This window comes from Elephas maximus, chromosome 22 (genome assembly GCF_024166365.1).
Source record: "Elephas maximus indicus isolate mEleMax1 chromosome 22, mEleMax1 primary haplotype, whole genome shotgun sequence".
Lineage (NCBI taxonomy): Eukaryota > Metazoa > Chordata > Mammalia > Proboscidea > Elephantidae > Elephas > Elephas maximus.
The window spans coordinates 76,288,466-76,310,812 of NC_064840.1; the positions used below are offsets into that span (position 1 = coordinate 76,288,466).

Consider the following 22,347-nt stretch of genomic DNA (forward strand, 5'->3'; position numbering starts at 1 on the left):
ATAATCCACCTTGAATATTTTCTTGGCTTTGAGATTTAGTATCATGATTCCCTCAATCTCTAGTCTCTAATATATGAATCAACTAAAGAGAGAAGGAGCCCTGGTAGTGCAGTGATTAAGAACTATGGCTGCTAACGAAAAGGTCGGCAGTTCGAATCCATCAGCCACTACCTGGAAACCCTAGGGGCAGTTCTACTCTGTCCTATAGGGTGTGATTAAGTAAACTTTACTCTGACCTATAGTGTCACTATGAGTCGGAATCAACTTGATGGCAATGGGTTTTAAAAGTGAAAGGGAAGGAAAGACCAGCAAAAATACCAGATCAGATATTCAAGCATCCTCTCATGTATTTTATGTCCAGAAAAGCCTTAAAGCACAGTGTTTCATGTACTTCTGCCTCCACAATATTAAGCAGTGACAGACTCTAGGTTCATAACCACGCAGTGAGGTCCCAGAGGTTGACGTACTTGTACATGAAGTTGCACGGTGTCGCAGGAAGATGCAGCGTTCCCTGGGTCTGACTGTGATCAGCTCTAAACAGAGGGTTCAGGTAGTCAGCTCGGTTCTTCCACAGGTGAGCCCAGAGAGAGTAGGTTCTTTCCTGAATTCTGTCAAAAAGACAATTAGTCTGAAAGTGACCTATCTTGGTTCTCAACAATAGTAGATATATTACATCTGGAAAGGAAGCGGCAATTGCTAGGTGAATATCAAGTGGCCCCATTCCACAGCAGAGAAATCTGCAGCCTTTGTCTGGCTTCACGGTGCAGCAGAGAAACATTGTGTAACAGTCTCAGCTCCTCTGTACTGGCCGCGACAAGATGTTTAATTCCTCTAGATAAACTGCTCGAGTTTATGGATTGTTTCCCCAAATAATCACTGAACATTTATTATTTGCCACACATTATTCTAGGTGTTTCACACGTTTTCGTTCATTTAATCCTCACTGAATTCTGATGAGATGTGCCCATTTTACAGATGAGGAAACAGACACAGAGAGATTAAGTCGTTTGCCAAGGTAACACAGCTACTGAGTGGAAGAGTCAGACTTCAAACCCAGGCAGGTATCATTAGAGTTGGCTTGTCTAGCACAAGAGACCACAAAGCTGTGTCTAGGCCAACAGCTGAGCTTATAGAAAGTACTCTGCTACTTTAAATCCATGTATCAGGGATCACTCTTGAAAATTCTTGGAGAAAGTGTAAGCTAGTATCCTCTAGAAAAAGTAATTTTCCGTCCTGTTCTCTTCAGGCAGTATAAAACTACTAGAGTGTGTTTTATCTTCACTGATAATTTGCAAAATTAAATCTGATAGTATTGTATACACCACAATTAAAATCATTTTCTTTTTGGAAAACTTCAGAACTGTTCTTGCACTTCCCACTTCACCTTGTTTCTGTTTTTTTACTTCATAATTTATTTTAAAGCCATATCTTATATACTTTTTCCCTCTGGATAAAAGGAATTCAGTTTTTTATCTGAACAAACAGTGGCCTGAGTTTCAAATCTGCTTTCCCGGTTACATTTACAACTCTTATTACAGGAATATATCTACCAAAGATGAATAATTTCTTTTAAACACAAAAATCGCTGTCTCTGACTCCAGGAATTTTCTTTGAAGTCCACCACCCTTCTGTGGGAATCAGGCAGAAATACAGAAAAAATGGAACCTGTATCCACCTGTGTCAGTCTATGACATTTAAGCCATTTATATAATGATGTCAAAAGAAGAAACTTTGAGTCAGATAGTCTTTCAGAATTATGAAAAGCCATCTAAAAGTCTCAGTCACCAATATCTTCAGATAAAAATTAGACATCAAAACACCTACCTGAGTTCTTCTCTCTCCTTTTGACTGTTACATAGGAAGTTTCCAAACTGGCAGGAATAAATGTGATGTTGAACGTGAATCAGAAACCTCTCATTGAACTCAAAGGCACAGGGAAACTGTTCCATCAGCTGCCAAACACATTCAATGAACTGGTCAGCAACTGGGGAGATCTCCTTTGGGTCGCCGTCTAGATTGCCGTATCTAGAAAACAATGTATTAGAGACTTTTTAAGGCAATTAAAAAAGAATTATTAGAAAGCTATAAATGCAAAAATAATCATAAAAGCCACGATAATTTGTAAATGGGGTCCTGGTGGTGCAATGATTAAGAGCTTGGCTGCTAACCAAAATGTTCGAATCCACCAGCTACTCCTTGGGAACCCAATGGGGCAGTTCTACTCTGTCCTGTCAGTCACTATGAGTTGAAATCAACTCTATGGCAATGGGTTAATTTCTCAATAAATGTTATAAACTTGGAAAGAAGACATTGAAAAAAAATAACTCTTTAAATTCCAATATCAAGAGAACCTTCCTACTGAAGGTCTGGAGAGAGAAGGGGCGTGTCCATGTTATGCTACAAAAGAATGTGCTGTGGACAGAGCCCTGGTGGCACCATGGTTGGTTAAGTGCTCGGTTGCTAAGCAAAAGGTTGGTGTTTGGAACCCACCAGCCGCTCTGTGGGAGAAAGATGTAGCAGCCTTGGAAACCCTATGGGGCAGCTCTACTCTGTCCTGTAGAGTCGCTATGAATCGGAATCAGCCTGACAGCAATGGGTAGTAGTAGTAGGTAGTAGTAATGGGGAGAGTGGGAAGACATATCTAAACAACTTCAGAGTTCTTGATTTTTCTACTCCAATGTTCTGAAGGGATGAGGAAGAAAGACAAAAAAAAAAAAAAAACCAGTGAAGTTACCCAAATTTCTAGGGATATTTCTATTTCTGGAGCAAAAGTTCAGCTTGTCACATAATTTATGTCCATGTTACCAAAATTCCACACATACCTTTATATCTCTTACATCTTTATTTTTCAAGAGTACATGAGAATCATCTTTCTGATGTTTATACGGATTTTTAAACAAAGACTGCCTCTAGCCTTTTATATGGTTTTTAGGAAGAATCCAGAAGGGTTATATGGGTGCCATAAAAGAGAGTAATATAAACCCTCACATTATCAGCCATGGATGATCAACCTTTGAGGAACAGAAATAAAAAGTAACGATCGATGCAAGTCTTCCCAAGCGTGGGAACATTCGAAATGATCCAGAAGCTTCTCGAACGTTTCAGTTCTGCTCACCTTTGGTAGCTTTAAAAAGATCTGCTTGATTTACTCTTTCCTCGTGACACAACTATCCAGCCAGTCTTCGGTCACCTCCTTACCCTTTGTGTCCACCTGTGTCCTGTCTCTGAAACCTTGGCTGCCTAGCAGATAGTCAGTAGAACCCCCCAAACAGAAGGTAGCCATGTTTTCAGAAGGTTCCTTAATTGTTTGGGGGCTTTAATTTTCTCATTTATAAAATGGGACTACTGTGTTTTCTTGGAAAAATAATTATAAAAATAGAATCACAGAAAACCATACGGTGATGGTCAATTGATGCGAAATGTGAAGACTGTAAACATGTATATGAGCAGTTCCATGAACTTAAGATTTATTTAAGGGGAATATACTGAAATAGTTAAAAATGCCTGTCTAATTAAATTATTAACATGCTGCCTAAATTTACATTTTAGCACCAAAAGACTAAATCGATCTACAACAATTTCACGTTCAGAGATTGGCCAACACTATGGAGCCCTGGTGGTGCAGTGATTAAGAGCTCGGCTGCTAATCAAAAGGTAGGTGGTTCAAATCTACCAGCCACTCCTTGGAAACCCTACGGGGCAGTTCTACTCTGTCCTACAGGGTCACTATGAGTCTGAATCGACTTGATGCAGTGGGTTTGCAGAGCCCAAGTCAGGCATTATCACCAACACCAACAAAAGGAGGCTGCTGGCTTCAAAAACAAACAATAGCTGCCATCGACTCCAACTCACGGTGGCCCCATGTATGTGACAGTAGAAGTCTGCTTCACAGGGCTTTCCATGGCTAACTTTTCAAAAGTAGATCACCAGGCACCTCTGGGTGGACTTGAACCTCCAACCTTTCAGTTAGCTGCTGAGCGTGTTACCATTTGCACTACCTAGGGACTCCCCCAGAATACTACTTCTGTTTATTGAGAGCCTGTTCCATGGCCCAGGCATGGAGCTAGGCTAGTTATATGCATACATATATATATATATGTATGTATTTTTCGTTTTTTTTAGTCCTTGCTACAACCTTATGGAAGAGGGAGGTGTCCCCCATTTTATAGATGAGAGACTAAAGTTCAGAGAGGATTGAGGCCCAAAACCACATAGCTGGTCAGTGCCACAGCCTAGATTTAACGTTAGATCTGTGTGTCTGCACAGCCTGAACCTCTGTCCTACGTGAGCTCTCCAGAGACACCCCGGGCAAACTTCACCTACAGCACAGATGCTTCAGAGCCAGCTCAGTGTAGCTCCCACTGTGAGAAATAAGGAGAAGCCATTGCACAAGCTTTCCACAAGGTGTAGCTTCCAGTGAGTGTCGCTTGTTACTCCGCTGGTACTTGTGCGATGGAATGTCTCAGTAAACCCAGTGTGCGTGGTGGAGGAAGGGAGAGCTGTTCCTTCTTGGCTCTAGAACAAGCATTCTGGATCTCCTCTGGAACAGTATAACCATAGTTCAAAAAAACTAAACCTGTTGCCGTCAAGTCGATTCCAACTCATAGTGACTCTAAAGGACAGAGCAGAACTATCCCATAGGGTTTCCAAGGAGTGGCTGGTGGATTCGAACTGCCGACCTTTTGGTTAGCAGCTGAGCTCTTAACCACGGCACCACCAGGGCTCCATCATTAGTTCAGTTCTACCCAGCTGATGCTAACAGTAGTCAGAGTTAGAAGTTCCTTTAGCTGTGACACAGTGTATATACCACAGACACCACTGGACTTTCAAATTAGACACACAAAGTAAGAAATCTGTAAAAAATAAGGCTATTTACCCCAGACACTCAATTGAAAACTTCAGAAACAGATTGTTTTTATCCTGAGCGTTCAAAACAACAGCTTTTTAAATATTCTTACCTGTGATTAAACTTATGACCAAAGGAAATCCAGTCCTTTTCAATTAATATCTACAAAAGAAAGAATATAAATAGCATGGAGAGAGGCAAACGAGGAAATAAAAAAAGAGAGTACAACCAATTAAAGGGTTCAGAGGTATCTGGAGCAGAAGCCACCACCCTTGGGGTATCCTGCAAACGAATAAGCACACATTATTCATGAATATGAAGCACATATCTGAAGGGCCAAGTTGAAGGTCAACCATAGGAAAAATAAGTGGTTAAGAATGCATGCATGAAAATGTAAAAAAACCTCCCACTGAGTGCTTCCTGTGTGCCAGGAACTCTACATACTGCTTCATGTACGACCTGATTTAATTGTGAAAGGCATGTTATTATCATTCCCGTTTTGTAGAAAGGGACACTGAAGCAAAGAGGCGTTAAATACACGGCTAAGTTCACGCTTCTAGGAAGTGGTGGACGCCACCTCACAACCTCGCTCCTTCAACTGCAAAGCCCATCGCTTAACCAAGATGTGATGCTGCCTCTCAGTATAAAGTAAAATACCAACCTTCATTAGAAGAAACAGACAGGAATGTTTTCCAGTCATCTTTTTATCTTTACTACACATGAGAAGAATCCTAAAATCATGAGGGTTTGGAGTGTATGAGAAGTTTCAGCCCTGCTTTGGAATTAGAGTTCAACATGAGTTTATAGTCTCAAGAAATCTGGATGCAAAAAAAAAAAATTTTTTTTTAATCAAATAATGAGTAGTCTCATCAATACAACGAATGCTCTAAGATGGACCGAGGTTTTCCCTAAAAAAAAAAAATAAGGCTTGCCCCTTAAAAAAAAGGCTGCACAGCCAATTACTGTAATTGCCGTCAATGAGGTATGGCATTTTGGGTGGGTCCTGCATGTAATGGGGCAGAATTAGAAATGACTGAGTGAGGCCTGCGTTCGCGTGTACCCAGGAACCCTTCACTCTCCAAACGTAAATGAAGGAATCTAGCCCTCCTGGCCTCAGGAGAGGGAGGGGTCTGAAGCAGAAGGGTCACTCTGAAGTCTCAATGCTATCACAGATAAATGGAAGTTCTCTGACACATCGGTAACAAAGAAAGAAAAAGCCCAAGAAGGGAAACTTGCCTCTTCTCTCTTGTCCCCAGAATGTTAGCTTGTCAGCTGAAATGACCTGATGAAGAAGCAGACCCAGTAGTGAAGACACCCCATTAGGGCTCCTCTGTCAGCATCTCTCCCTAGCATGGATTCAGGACCCACTGAAGCCCTTTCTACCGAGCCCTGGTTGAAGAGGCGCCAGGTGATCTCAGTCACTAGGGAGTACCTGCCGTCGCTTTAAGACAACACTACCGACTTAGCCACAGCGCCACCATTCTGGGCAACTACACAGTCTGCACTGTGTCTTAAATGTCTAACTGGAAGCAACACGTCACGGTTGGATGCGTACCTAAAAGAAGCAACATCTGAGAGAGGATACACCCATGTGTCATCTCAGCCGAGAACACAGAACCACTGTGAACATTTCAGTATTCTCACCCAGAGCTGTGAAGGCCTTCTTAAAGAAATAAAGGCTAGAAATGAAAACAGTTTTTCATGCAAGGACTTTGTTATTGATTGAACTGTGTTCCCCAAAGGTATGTGTTGGAATTCTAACCCCTATACCTGTAGATGTAATCCGGTTTGAGAATAGAGTTTTCTTTGTCATGTTAATTAGATCATACCCAAGTAGCCAAACGAGACCAAACCCATTGCCCTCAAGTAGATTCCAACTCATTACAACCCTATAGGCCAGGGTAGATTGCCCCACAGGGTTTCCAAGGAGTGACTGGTGGATTCGAACTGCAGACCTTTTGGTTAGCAGCTGAGCTCTTAACCACTACACCACCAGGGTGGGTTCTAATCAGATCACTTCTGAGTTATACAAAGAGCAGATCAGACACAGAGTCACACAAAAACGTGGGGGAAAACAGATACCACATGAGAACCACCAAGGAGCCAAGGAACACCTGGGACTTGGCTGAGGAAGGAATTGACGAAGCAAGACCCTGATTTGGCCTTTTGGCCTCCAGAAGTATGAGAGGACAAGTGTCTCTCTTTAAAGCCGCCCACTTGTGGTATTTGTATAACAGCAGCACTGTCAAACTAAGACAAGATTTTTGCACACAAAGTATAGATTTTTTTTCCTCCAAATATTTTTTCTGAAAAGTGTTTTGTTACACGTTCATGTCATCTAAAACGTGAAACATTTAAGAGCAAATGATGTATAAAACTCACTACCTTACAAACTACTGAATATATTGTATATCCACACCCAAATTCACATTTAATAGTATGGATCTGAATTGGTTTCAACATCCCAGAAGGCCACCTCTATATCCCAAGGTTTTTTCACCTTTTCCCCTTTAGTTATCCCCGCTGATCTCTTACTAAGAGAAAAACAACATTGATTAAATTAAAAAAAAAAAGTTGCCAACAGTTGCCCAAACAGACAGGCCCACTATGGTCTGAGCGCTGCCTGGGAAAGGCGAGAGCACTGGACGGCCGCACTCACCATGAAGCCCTTCAGCGTCCGGTAGTGCGGATCCAGCAGGAGGCTGGCCACCGAGCACACCTGTGCCGTCCTATCCCAGCCATCGGAACAGTGAACAAGCACGCTTATTCCTTCCTCGGAAACTGCCTAAAAACACAGGATCAGCAGAGTCACGGGATGGAGCAAAAGGACAAAGATCTCTCATAAGAACTAGGCTTGGCTTTACACTTAAACAAAGAAACAGGCCAGAAGAACAAAACAAAAGCCATCCGTCCATTCGTTCGTGTTTGTTACCCACCCAGTAGGGGAAGAGCCAAGGAGTTACTCGGTGAGGTGGCCAAAGCTTTAGCTATTCTTCCCATTACGTGTGGATAAAGAAAAGTGAGCTTCCCGTGCAACACATCGCCAGGACGCATCCCCTGGCTCCACGACCCCCCCCCCCCCGCCCCAGCCTGCCCCTCCCTCCAGCTCTCCGCCTTACGCCCTTCCAGTATTGAAACTCTGGAGCTGTCATCAGTCCAATCCATCACCAAAATGGAAAAGACATAAAAATAAATTATAAAACCCTGAAGTTAGAAATAAAGGGACAAGAGCCAAGTAATGGATCCTGGATGGAGAAAGAGGGAGACAACAAAGGGAAAAATTATACCAGAAAATATCCAAGAAAGGAATTTCTATTTGCTGTCACAAATGAGCGCACCATTTTTAGCATCTCGAGTACCTCGGCAGGGAACGTAAATTGGGAAACGTGGTGATTTCATCACGTTATCTATGACTATCTGAAATTCTGTGTCTACTCATTTATGCATCTTCTGTCTCTCACACCAGAATACAGGCTCGTGAGGGTTGAGACTTGATCTGACTTATTCAGCATGGTATTCTTGCGCCCAGAACAGTGCCTGGCATTCAGTAAATATGTGTTAAATAAATGAATTATCTAAAAAGGGAAGTAAACAATGTCATCAAAAAGACACAGTTCTCTTTGAGGCCAAATCAGAGGAATTTATGAAAGGACACCAAATAACCAGATGAACAATGCATTCAATAATAGCTTATATGAAATTTGCAGCAAGATCTGTCCCACGGCAGAAAGGAATCCACCTACCAGCTACAATAACATAGCTTTTGCTTATGCCCTGATTAAAATGGATAAATCCATTTACTAAGATCTAGGCAACAGGCAAGGTGCACAAGAGTTAAGCACTTGGCTGCTACTCGAAAGGGTCTGTGGTTTGAACCCACCAGCCACTCCAAGGAGAAAAGACCTGGCGATCCGCTCCCATAAAGGCTACAGCCTGAGAAACCCTTGGGAGAGTTCTACTCTGTCATACAGCGTCGCTACGAGTCAGAATCGACTCAACAGCACACAACAACAACAAGGCAACACGTAGTGTCACACCGAGTGAGTCACATTTGGTTGTTCCCTGGGAGGAAAAATTTCTTCCTTCCTCTCAGGACCAAGCCAAGCTGAAGAGAAAATATCCTGCAGATATTTTACTGTTTGACAGCTGCGCTGAGATACTATCAGCTGAGCACCATCCCAAACCCATGGCCATCGAGTCAAATTCCAACTCATAGAGACCCAATAGGACAGAGTAGAACTGCCCCCATAGGGTTTCCAAGGCCCTGGTGGCACAGTGTTTAAGAGTTATGGCTGCTAACCAAAAGGTCAGCAGTTCAAATCCACCAGCTGCTCCTTAGAAGCCCTGTGGGGCAGTTCTACTCTGTTCTATAGGGTTGCTATGAGTGGAAATCCACTCCATGGCAATGAGTTTGGTTTTTATTTTTAATCTTTATGGAAGCAGACTGCACCATCTTTCTCTGCAGGAGCGGCTGGTGGGTTGGAACAGCTGACCTTTTCAGTTAACAGCTGAGCACTTTAACCACTGTGCCACCAGGGCTCCTGCTGAGCACCATACTCTCGAAAAGCCACATCTTCTCGTGGCAAACTAGGCGGAGGCCTCCAGAGCTTGCCACCCTCTCAGGGTAGCCCGAGGGGAGGAAACAGGGCCTGCTCTCTGAAGTCAGGTGTCCCAGGGCACTACCTGAGTTTACTGTCTCTGCCACCTCATTCGTACCTTTGCGATGAAGATCCCTGCATCCATGATGGCCTTGATGTGCCTTAGCCAGCCAGAGTTCTCCAGTCCCCACAGGAAATCACTCATTGAGGGAGACTTAAGCTCACACACTGCAAGATAAATGGGGTTAGGAAAATGAAATAAAGGGGATATCTCATTTTTTTGCAGGCAGTTGATGAACGATTCTTTCCTTATAGTTAACATTTTCTGGATGGAAGACTCAAATCAAGACGAATGCCCAAACTTACCAAAACTGCTTCTATTGAACCATTTCACGTTTTCTACCTTCTAGGGGCCCTGGCGGCGGAAGAGCTCAGCTGCTAACCAAAAGATTGGCAGTTCGAATCCACCAGCCACTCCTTGGAAACCCTGTGGGGCAGTTCTGCTCTGTCCTCTAGGGTTGCTATGAGTCGGACTCAAAGACAATGGGTTTGTTTTTTTGAGTTTTATTTAGATATAATTCATATAACATAAAACCCACCTATTTAGAGTTTACAGGTGAGTGTCTTGTCGTAGATTTACAGACTCATGTGTTCATCACCACCATCAACTTTAGAATATTTTCATCACCCCAGTGAGAAGCCCCACTCCTCTCAGCCTTCACCCCCAGGCCCTCTGCCCACCTAGTCCTTGTCTCCGTGATGGAATCATACAACACGTGGGCCTTCGTGACTGGCTTCTTTCACTCAGCATAATGTTTTCAAGGCTCATCCATGCTGTAGCACGTGTCAGTGCTTAAATCCTTTTTATGGCTGATGGTTAAAAGTGAGCAAGCCCTGCTCCCCTGTCCCAGCTGGGCAGAGACCTGTCCTCTGGTGCCGCTCCCGGCAATACTGGCCAGGCCCTCCAGGCGGCAGGCTTGCCTCTTCCCCTGCACTGAGTCCAGCGGGCAGCAGTGCGTGAAATTCCAGCACCCTCTGTGAGTTCTCGCCTCTCCCAGGGTGCCTGCTCTCTGGTCTTTCTGTCCAACCCCAGGCCATGACCCGAAATGTTCAACTGAGTCCTAAAATACAGACATTCTGCCGTGTGGAGGCTCGGGACTCAACTGATTGCTTTAAATCGTCCACAGGCAGCACTCGCCTGCAAACAGTTTTTTTTTTTTTTTTTCACCGAGCCCGTCAAACTTTTGGGTTATAATTGTAGGGCTTAGAGCTAGTTTGCATTCTCGTCTATTTTAAAAAGTCCAGGGAGCCTGAGGAATATGTTGGCACCCAAGCTCTGAAGCTCAGCCCAAGAACAAATGATCCTTTTCACCTTCTCTTCCCACCAAGTGTGGAAACGACAGCAAGTTTAAAAATAAAGACACCAGACTTTCCAGCTAACCTGGAGTCGGCCTGGGCCAAAAGCAAGAGGGGAGTGGACAGCTCTCAGAACAAGGCCCTAAAATTGACTGCCAGGGAGAATGTTCCAGAGCTTTCCTTTCCATTTGAGCTTACACAGCCAGGGACCAGCTGCTGAGTTCCCCGCCCTGTCAGCTCCCTTGTTCCTGCCCTAAGAATGGCTCCTTTTTGGACATTTCTGTTTTCAGGAGCAGTAAAGTCACATGCTAAGCAAAATAATCTCACCAGGCTTTCAAGCAAGGTAACAGCCGAGAGGGCATATTCCCCTAATGCGGGCGGAGTGGCTGGGCTAAAAGCAAACAGCATTTCAGATGATTAATTCACACAGACAGATGGGGGTACACTTGAGACTGAAACAATGCCTCAATTTTTAAATATAAAACTGTTGGGTTTGTTTGGATAAACTCAGGATAAGGCAGGAATACCGATTTGTTCACTCCTGTTGCCAAACCCAAACCAATATTTACAAACCATTTTGCTGAACAAAGTTCAGCTGACGTCAGCAGCATATGCCACAGATTACAGAGAAACGTACTCACTAACCGGGAGTTTAACGCCCAATTCTACTAATGTTTGTTTTATATAAAACAGGATCCCGTGATACATATAAACCACATTTTAAAAAAACAGATGTATAATTTTGGAGTCTGAGGAAATGTGGAATTTACGTAGAAGAAGATAAGCCTTGGATGGTCTTCCTTGGATATCTCCCTCACCGAGCTCATTTCTTCCAATACAGTCACTGGGTAGGGGCGGTAAGAACACTAAGGACGTTTCTCTTTGAACCGTGTGGGACTGGACTTTCTTGGACAGTAAGAGCTACAGCTGAAATGCATGTGACCTTGCCCTTAATTACTAGCCTGACCCACACCAGAATTCTACAGAAGTTTGAACTGTCCCTCATTTTGGAGTCAAGAAGACAAGCCCGATGAGATGGTCTTCGAAGAACTGGCAAAATGGCAGTGTCCCTTCATTGAACACTCTAGCAGGGGAAACCACTCAAAGAGGACTTAATCATGGCCTATCAGATGGGAATTTTTAGTTATGCCTCTTTTGTAGTCTCTCCGTCTTACTTAGAGTCCACCATGGTGGCCCAGAATAAACTTCTGAGCTCAGCTGTGAATTGTGTTCGATTTATTAATGTTGGTGGTGCTCTCCCTCCCGTTCACGCCCACCAATACAGACCCTCTTTACAGAGAACTTCACATTAACTGCAGGGATTTGGATATTACATTTTCCATAGGACACCAACAAGATTAAAGGTTATTCTTTAAAACAATGCAGCCATTTTAAAAACTATGATTTTTTTTTTCTGGAATTTTTACACAATTAATAAAGCCATGGAACCCATTCATTTATAGCCTTGTTTTCTTTTAAAGAATGATGTTAATATAATTTTTTTTAAAGATGTGATCAATCCTAAATTCTGTATTCCTATGTTAGAATTACTTAAGTTTGTAATATAGGAAATAGTATAAATTTTTTTTTTATAAATGCACACACATATGTGTGTATGTGTATAATATACACTGTATATAATACACTCAAAAGCTCATTTCTGTTGAGTTGATTCCAGCTCACAGCTACCCTATAGGACAGAGCAGAACTGCCCCACTGGGTTTCCAAGGAGCTGCTGGTGGATTCAAACTGTCAGCCTTTTGGTTAGCAACCGAGCTTTTAACCACTGTGCCACCAGGGCTCCATTTTCCACTACAAGTAGGGAATAATTAAAAGTCAACATACAAACTCAGGCAGGATGAACAGGGACTGAACAGAAGGTAGGGTTTAAGGAAAGAAAAAGTCAAAACAGGAAACTTCAGGCAAATGGAAAAAGGAAAGTTTAGACTGGAAGAAGACAAGTGTGTCTGAGAGGCTGGGAAGTCTGGGGTGGATACAGAAGACAGTGGTAGGCCAGGAGGTAAGAAGGGAATCATGTAAGATTAAGAGGATGCTGGCAGGAAATCACTGAAGGGGTGAAATACGCAGCGTTTGCAGCCAAGGATGTGGGGTGGGGACTCGTTCCACTCTCATGACGCCAGCTGGAGAAAGCTGCCAGGACCAACATTCTCATCAAATTTCAAACCATACCGTCGCTGCCAAGCACATTTTTTAGATACTATAATTTTATGGAAATTAGCTACTAAAATTAGCCCTGTCTACCATTACCATTAGTTTCATGGAATAAGCTTCCTTCTACTTACACATAGTGAGTGAAAATCACTCATTTCTTAGTCATAGCCTACTCACCCAAAAACTAACCATCATCATTAACAAAACAAAACAATAATTCTAAGGATGAAAACTGTTTCATCAACCTTTGAGTCATCTCAGTGCACTGCAAGGTAAAGCAAACTTAGGATCCAAGTAGCCACTCATCCTCTCATTAAATTGGGTTGTTTTCTCTGGTCTTCTCCTTCAGTGATGTCACCCAAGGAGGAAGTCTCTGGCTTTGAGGTCCAGTTAAGACATTCAGCTATATGACTAACCCATGATAGCACTCAGTGAGATCACTAATAGGGCAACCATGATTATTTTTCTTCTTTCAATATTTTATTGTGTTTTTGGTGAAGGTATACACAGGAAATTAGGTTCTTATTTAACAACTTCTATACATATTGTTTGGTGACATCGGTTACTTTCTTCGCAACGCATCAGCATTCTCATTTCCGTTTTGGTTGTTCTGAGACACGATTGTTTGTTCCGGCCATGATTTTTGCCCTATATCAAGTTCAGTCACTTTGTTTTATATTAATGAATAAAGCATTTTTCTATCCAACGCCTAGCATATAGCCCAAAACCAAACCCATTGCTTTCAAGTCAATTCCAATTCATAGCAACCCTATAGGACAGAGTAGAACTGCCCCATAGGGTTTCCAAGGAGCTCCTGGTGGATTCGAATTGCTAACCTTTTGGTTGGTAGCCAAGCTCTTAACCACTACGCCACTGCCTAAAAAAGAAAAAAGCGCTGCTGTTGAGTCAATTCCGACCCACAGTGACCCTATAGGACAGAGTAGAACTGCCCCATAGAGTTTCCAAGGAGCACTTGGTGGATTCAAACTGCCGACCTTTTGGTTAGCAGCTGTAGCACTTAACCACTACGCCACCAGGGTTTCTAAAGGCTCTGCCTAGCATATAAAACCAAAAACCAAACCCAGTGCCGTCGAGTTGATTCCGACTCATAGCGACCCTACAGAACAGAGTAGAACTGCCCCATAGAGTTTCCAAGGAGTGCCTGGCGGATTTGAACTGCGGACCCTTTGGTTAGCAGCCATAGCACTTAACCACTATGCCGCCAGGGTTTCCGCCTAGCGTATACAAAACCAATAATCGTTTAAGGAATGGATGAATCTCTGCGATAACTAGCAGCTCCTAGTTACTAATTACTTACATAAGCAGGTATTGTTTCTGATGTTCTCCACACGTTATCTACCAGGTAGGGGTATTATTTATTCCCAATTTTCAGATTGGAAAGCGTGGCTCAAACGGGTTAAGTAAGTAACTGAGCTGGAATTCAGTCCACAGCACATTCACCCAAAAGGGCCACGTTCCTTTCTTCACACCTTAGTGCTTAGAACGTTATTGTCTAGATTGGCCAACACCACTCAGCAATCCAGCAGTCATGTCCTCATGCAACACCACAGAAAGGCTAGGTACATATACTCTTAATCCATCTTTCTTCCAAATGACTATGCAAAGCCTGACAAGACAGACCTGCGGATCTAGCGGACAGTGGTTAAAAAGCCTTGTGATCACTATTTCTCTGTGAGGCTATCTCGTTCCTCTTCTGCGGGGAAGGAGGATTTCTGTGCAGACACTGGTGCAGCGCTAAATCTCGAGGGAGAAATGATGACCGTATTTTCATCACGCTCCTGTTGGCTGCCTCACAGAATAGATTAGTAATCTGAGAAAATTAGTAATGGTAAAAAGTCAGATTATAGGGAATGAAAAAAGGACTAATTTTCATGGCCTTTCATAAGATCCTATCTGTAGAACTCATGCCATAAACTTGTAGGCAATGTGATAGGACATTCTTCCCAATCAAAAAGTTTAATCTGCACTATCTATCTATAAAGGGTTGAACCCTTTCATTTATTCAAGGTTGAGTTAGTTATCACCCCATAAAGACATGAGGTAGAGAAATTAAGTATCAAACAAAGAGGGGTCTAAATTGATAGCCACAATCTTAACTCTCTGAGCAGGGAGAACTATTTCACGGGACCCTTGGAGCTGACTGTGTCAGGGACTGTGTTCCCTTCTAGACCTTGGTCAACCCGAGAGAAGTGGGCAGGGAGACTGGAGAGGGAATCGTATACCCATAATATCCACTGACAGTGCCTCCCATGATGTACTTGAAGTTCTCTGCTTTTGACCATCCTTTCTACGCCCAACCAAGTTTCTGAATAATCAGACCTCAGAACCTTGACACTGAAGCTCCACGGGCAATGCCCACAAATTCAGGGAAAATGACAAAGAAGTGGTTACAAAAAGATTTCAATCTTTTAAATTCAATCCACTTGGCCTCCTTTCAAACAGCACTTCACTGTGTTACTGCCCAGATTGCTGAATGGACGTTGGGCTTTTGTGCTGTGTGCTCTGGACCCTGTCCCATCTGATCCGCTGTGAGGCTGAGGTCTGTCTCCCCGTCAACAGCAGGCCGAGAGAACGCCCACAAGACCTGTAACCTTGTTGATGAAGTGATTTTTGACGAGCTTGTGCTGAGTAGACACAGATCATATCACGAGGCAAGCATTAGCGTGCCTCTGAAAATTCTGCCGTCTAACCCCGTGTCTCCTGAATAAAGAAGATAAGAAACCTGACCTAAAGAAGGCATTAGACTGGATGACTGCATCAGTCTACAGCCCACGAGCTGATCTGTTTTAGGCAACGCTCATTTTCTAGCACGTTACTGCTTCCCAAGAACAGCATAAAGTACCAGACATTTGACAGCACTTTATAGTTCGCAGGAAACCTTTTTAATAAGTCTGAGTTAGACAGGGAAGACATTGTTTACATTGTTTTACACACAAGAGATATGAAATTTGCTCAAGTTTACTCAGGGACTAAGCTAAGAACCCAAACCTAGGTTCTCAGACACATAGGCCAGGGCACATTCTACATCGACCCCCTACCTAGAGGAGAGAGGCAGTAAAGCCAAGTGGTTAAAATTGTGGCCTCTGGATTCATACTAAACCAAAAACCTGTAGCCACCGAGTTGATGCCAATCATAGTGACCCTATAGAGCAGAGTAGAACTGTCCCATAGGGTTTCCAAGGAGCACTGGATTTGAACTGCCAACCTTTTGCTTAGCAGCTGAGTTCTTAACCACTGAGCCACCAGGGCTCTGGATTCATACTAATTAGGTATAAATCTTAGTTCTGCCACTTACTGTTGTGACCTCTGGGCCTCAATTTCCTCATCTGTAAAATGGAGATAATAAGAGTAGCTATCACATGACTGCAGAACCCTGATGGCACAGTGGTTAAGAGCTCAGCTGCTAACCAAAAGGCCGGCAGCTCGAATCCACCAGCCGCTCCTTTGAAACACTATGGGGCAGTTCTACTCCATGCTATAGGGTCACTATGAGTCGGAATCAACTCGACAGAAATGGATTTGGTTTTTTTTTTTTTTTTTTTGGTTTATCACATGACTGCCGTGAAGATTAGCTGAGTAAGCACCTTCTAAAAAAAATTAGAACACTGCCTAGTACATAGTGACCACTCCATAAATGTTATACCATCAGTACTATGTGGGGTGCTTATCTGCGAGCCTGTCAAATATCAGAACCAAAAATCAGTGAGGATCATTGTGGTCTGGTGGAAAGTACTAGGTTCAAATCCTGTTAGACTAGAATGATGTTTTTTGTTTTTAAGTTTTAATGAAAAATGTAATATATCAACCACAGAGAATATTTCGTAAATAAGGAAGAAGAAAAAAAAAAAGAAAAGCGCACCTATAATCCTCCTGTGTTACTCCAGTCATCACTCTGAGCATTCCATCCTAGACTTTCTTTGTCCGTATGATTTACCACAGAGTTAATCGCAGCACACAGATAATCTTACAGCCCAATTTTTCGCTTATGTTACATACATTCTCCATGTTACTCTGTGTGTCCCTCACATTTATTATTGTTAATGGGTGCAAAACTTTCCTTCAAGAAGGTAGAAGATAATTAATTCATCAGTCTACTATTGTTCAACATTCCTGTGGCTTCCAATCTTCTACTATTATAAACAAAACACTACTGTCAACATAAAACCCAAAACCAACCAAACAAACAAACCCGTTGCCGTCAATTCCAACTCATACCGACCCTATAGGTCAAAGTAGAACTGCCCCATAGGGTTTCCAAGGAGCGATTCGAACTGCCAACCTTTTGGTTACAGTCAAGCTCTTAACCACTATGCCACCACAGGCATGTATAAGTCTTTGCTATTTTAAATCATATTTTGATTATTCCATAGGAGAGACAACCTGGTAATATATTGTGTCTCTATACATGAAATATGTTATATATTTTTTATGCATGAAATATATTATGTTTCTCAAAACCAATTTCAAAACCAGCAGAATATTTAAATTACTAATTTCACCACATTCTTTGCTGTGTTGACTATTTTAACTTAAAAAAAATACACGGAAAATGGTACCTTGAGATTTTAACTTACATTTCTTTAATTACTGGAACATTTAAACATTTTTCTACATGTTTATTCGTTTTAGCTTACTGTTTTCTTTTTAAAACAATTAAATTAAGTTGTCTACCCTCTCTGAGACTCAATTTCTTCAATTGTAACATGCAGATAGTATCATGTACTGCACAGCGTTGCTGTGAAAATCATTTAAGTGAAAGTATTTATAACGAAGCCAGGCACTCAAGTTTTAGTTCAGTGAATGAATTAATGAATTAGTGATCATCCACCCAGAGGTGCCTCAGAAGAAAAGCCTGGCAATCTACTTCTGAAAAATCAGTCCTTGAAAACCCGAAGGAGCGCAGTTCTACTCTGACACACGTGGGGTTGTTATGAGTTGGAATCGACTTGACCGCGGTTGGTCGGTTGGGTAGTTGGTCAGCTTACTCAAAACTATATAATGGCTAACAATGATAATCTACTATTCCTGTGTAATCTAGGTACAAAACCAGGGGAGGGGAGAAAGTGCAATGTTCTGGGCAACACTGGCGGAAATGATGGAGCTTGTTGATGAAAAAAGGAGGGAGATGCCTGTTATGGATAGAACTGTGTCCCCCCAAAATACATGTTGTAAGTCCTAACCTCTATGCCTGTGGTGGAAGCCGTAGTGCCATAGTGAGGGGTTAAGAGCTACAGCTGCTAACCAAAAGGTCGACAGTCTGAATCCACCAGGCACTCCTTGGAAACCCTATGAGGCAGTTCTACCCCATCCTATAGGGCCGCTATGAGTTGGAATCGACTCAACAGCATCGGGTTATGCCTGTGGTTATAGTTCCATTTCGGAATAGGTTTTCTTTGTTAAGTGAATGAGGTGTAGGGTGTGTCTTGAGCCAATCTCTTTTGAGATATAAAAGAGAGTAGACAACGAAGTGAGCAATGCAGAGACTGGGAAGAGAGATGCCAAGCCACATGAAGGTGCCTAGAAGCAGAGCTCAGCAAGGACCTTTCTCCAGAGTCAACAGAGAGAGCCTCCTCCTAGACTCGGCTCCCTGAATTCGGGCTTCTAGCCTCCTGAACTGTGAGAAAATAGATTTCTGTTTGTTAGAGCCACCACTTGTGGTATACCCTCACAGCAGCGCTAGGTAGCTAAGACAATGTCGCTGCCACGACGTTCCCATAACCACGTGCCTACCTTGAAAGCAGGTATTTTATAAAGACACAGTGCAGTGTGGCACAACTGCAACACGCCTGCATGAGAAAGCAACCTCTGACACCTCTCCACCTTCCTTCCTCTCACTCGTTTCCTCACCAACGTAAGGATGCCCTAGGAAGGAATAGCTCCACCTCCAACGACAACAATCTCGTCAGTCAGTCCTGAAAGGAGCCGCTCAAGCTCGTCTACTCCTGGCTGTTTCCATAAACGAAAGAAAAGCAAACCCGTTGCTGCCGAGTCGATTCTGACTCATAGCGACCCTACCGGATGGAGCAGAACCGCCCCGTAGGGTTTCCAAGGAGCGCCTGGTGGATTCAAACTGCTGACCTTTTGGTTAGCAGCCGAGCTCTTAACCACTGTGCCACCAGGGCTTCCTGTTTCCATGGAGTGGGGGGGATATGCTTTTACTATTTTATTCTTTGAGGGAAAAATCATTATCTTCATGATCAAAGGGGAAGCTACCATAGAAAGCATTTAACAAGTTACAAAAATGCTATGGAACATTCTTACGTACATCATTACTGCCTCATGGGGAAATATGGACACCACAAAAACAGGTGGGTTTGTAACACATAAATCAAATCATCTCTATAAAAAGACCTACACAGGGTGTGAACTTGGTCCTAGATTTCAGTTTCTGATGAAATACCCTGCAGCTCTTGCTCACAGACAGCTCTGTTCCAAGCCAGAACGCCAACAGCCCTACTCCTCCGTTACTCAAAATCTAGTCGAATAACATCTACAACAGAGGCAAAAACTTGACGGAAATTATCATCCTGAAAGAAAGGCATCACTCCCCTTCCTCCCAGGCACCAGCACTGCAAATATTTAAATCCCTCGATGCCAAGGACAGCTGTTTGAAGGAGAAAAGGCCACAGAAGCAGGGTCTGGTTGCATCACCTCACCAACAGCTGAGCCTCCGTAAGTGGTTTATAATTTACCCGTAAAAACAGATAGTCAAACATTGGTCAAGTCCCCTGAGAGGCATCCAGAAAGCCGTCCTTGCTTACTGCACTGACACACAGCTAGAAAAGTCGTCTAGAAATACCGTGATCCCTAATGAAACAGGGAGCTGCCCTCCGGAACGTCGTCAGCTTGCTTGTCCTTTAGAAAGAGCAGTGAGTCAGACTACAGGCACAAGGGCTGCAGAAATGGTTCCCAATGAAATGCCAAATACTTGCTGATTAAAAAACTAATGCCAAGTTTATATGTTATAAGCACTCTTAAGAGCGGCTTTCTGGGTAGAAGAGAATGCATGTCCTTGAAAGCTAGCTTACGAAGTTACTAAGTGAACAAAGCAAAGGACATCAACCTAAGTGTTCTTTTACTGAAGCTGATAATAATGAACACACTTTGTACTAAAATTAGGCTGCCTTTCAGTAACAGTACCAAGGTATCCAATTTTTTTTGAGGCATAAAAAGCACAGCTGATGACAGGGACAGCCACACTGCCCACGGCAATTTCCAGAAGTTTATCAACCTCAAACAAGCATGTCAAAGCGATGGTCACTCAGACCTGAGACAATGGAGAGAGCGCTGGGCCTGGGGCTTTCTTAGATGCAAGAAAGGGTTTCTTCTAACCACTCAAATGCTCAGTTGTAAAGTGTTTCCAACCAGAGGCATCAAACCGTAGACTCACAGACAGTCACAGCTGGGAGAGCCTACGGAAATTATCAGTCCAATCGCCGCATTTTTGCGGTAAGAAACTGAGACCCACAGAAGTAATGGATGTCCAGGTTTCGTAGTGACTGAGGAGAGCCAAGGCGTTCAGGAAAGAGAAAAGGAATCAGAGGTCTCACGGCATCCCAGCCTGTCCAGCCCTTCTGATAGGTTCTCACTACACCCCGTTGTTCTGATTCAGCAGAGAACTGCACACCTAACCTCTGAGCGAATGTGCATTCCTGGAAAAAATAATTCAGCGCCTCTTCTTCCCTCTTCATTCCAGACCCCACATTTCCTCCTAAGAGCCCCGCTTCCCCAGCACCAGGCTCGTCTCTGCAGGGCTTTCCACGGTGCAGACACAGCATTCACACCCAAGGCACAAAGCCCTGGGTTCTACACCCTCCTCTTCCTCTTCTCGTTTCCCACTACAGCCAGGGCGGTGGACTGCAGCCACGGGTTCCTCTGGGCCTTTATGAGCACCAGGAGAAGCAAGAATGGAGCTGGTCTGGCAGAAGTGCAGCGGTGTCTACTGATCAGCTTATGGACGGTGCGGTCATATGAGTAATTCTTCTCTGTTACATAATCCACCTTTTTAACTTCCTCTCCACGTGAATGTGTGTGTGTGTCTTGTAGTGTTTGTTATGGTGTGTGTGTGTGGGTGGGGGTGGCATATGAGTGCCTGGAGCCCTGGTGGCACAGTGGTTAAGAGCTCGGCTGCTAACTAAAAGGTCAGCAGTTCAAATCCATCAGCTGCTCCTTGGAAACCCTATGGAGCAGTTCTCCTCTGTCCTATAGGGTCGCTATGAGTCAGAACCAACTCGGCGGCACCTGACAACAGCAACTACAACATTGCTGTGGTTGCTGCTATTTAGAAATAAGGGTTAGGATCTCCAACATCCTCCCTTCTAATAAGGCCAATTCAGCAACTCGGGGATAGAGTTTATGAGCGTGATTTCCCTACAAGGACAGTTGATTATGGCTTTATCTCCAAACGGCCTTGAATGTGGGTCAAACTCATATCATGGGAGAGAAAGAAAAAAATACCCCCATGCACTTTATCTTAGACGTTAAGTTCTATTAGAGAGTCCCTAACCACCAGGTGACAAAGCTACTTCATGATAACACAAAAAATAAATCAGTAGGAGAGAGGCTGTTACATCGTAAAGAGTCACTGCAATATAACATTCTTCCCAGTTTATCACACCTATATAAATACCATCATTGTAAAAAGCCATTTTAAAACCAAACAGTTATTCAGTTTTGGCATAAAAACATTTAGCCATATATGTATATTTTAACGCTGTGTACAAGGAAATGGTTTACCTTCCAGCATTTTCTGCAGGCTATTCCTCATGACGTGGATGTTCTCTATCCCAATAAACTGAAACTTGATGTTGGAATAATTGTCTTCATTCTCGTAGCCTTTCCCTGCCGCGCGGTTTGCCATCGCGTTAAGCTGCAGCGGTCGACAAGACAAAAGGGTCACCAGTTACGTTCGGCACAGGGAACGCGCGGTATACTTCGTGGACACGCGTGAAAACATTCGAAACGACGTGTGGAAACATCCTACGTTTTAAACCACTGGAACGTTGTTCTGACTTACGTAGTCTCCAGCACTCACACTGAGCTGTATTCAAAATCCTAAATTTGTTAGTGTGTGTAACATTTTCTCAGCTGGGAAGCATTCTGTAAGTAAGCCTTTCTAGAGGTGCCTCTTGCAGTTACCTGACAGATGCCCAAATGAATGTGGACTTCGTGCCAGAGCCAAGTTGCCCCGATTTAATACCGAACGTTACAGACTTCAGATTAGCAGAAGAATATCAGCAGATACAGCAGGCGGTAGAGGGCTCAGTAAGTTAAATTATTATATCTTCCTGTGTTACATGTAGCACCAAACCCACTGCCATCGAGTTGATTCCAACTCATAGCGACCCTATCAGA

At 43.3% G+C, this 22,347-nt stretch overlaps 1 protein-coding gene across 5 annotated transcripts in view; it reads right to left on the reverse strand.

Moving 5' to 3' along the window:
* Window positions 1-22,347, reverse strand: part of MTMR7 (myotubularin related protein 7) — a 115,550-nt gene that overhangs the window by 6,053 nt on the left and 87,150 nt on the right. For all 5 annotated transcript variants that reach the window (XM_049866936.1, XM_049866941.1, XM_049866938.1 and 2 more), the window contains 6 exons: window positions 21,730-21,862; window positions 9,563-9,672; window positions 7,506-7,631; window positions 4,959-5,008; window positions 1,825-2,025; window positions 468-608 (listed from right to left, as the gene is read on the reverse strand). In XM_049866936.1, coding sequence (XP_049722893.1) covers window positions 468-608; window positions 1,825-2,025; window positions 4,959-5,008; window positions 7,506-7,631; window positions 9,563-9,672; window positions 21,730-21,862 — 761 coding nt within the window. The remainder of the gene's footprint in view (window positions 1-467; window positions 609-1,824; window positions 2,026-4,958; window positions 5,009-7,505; window positions 7,632-9,562; window positions 9,673-21,729; window positions 21,863-22,347) is intronic.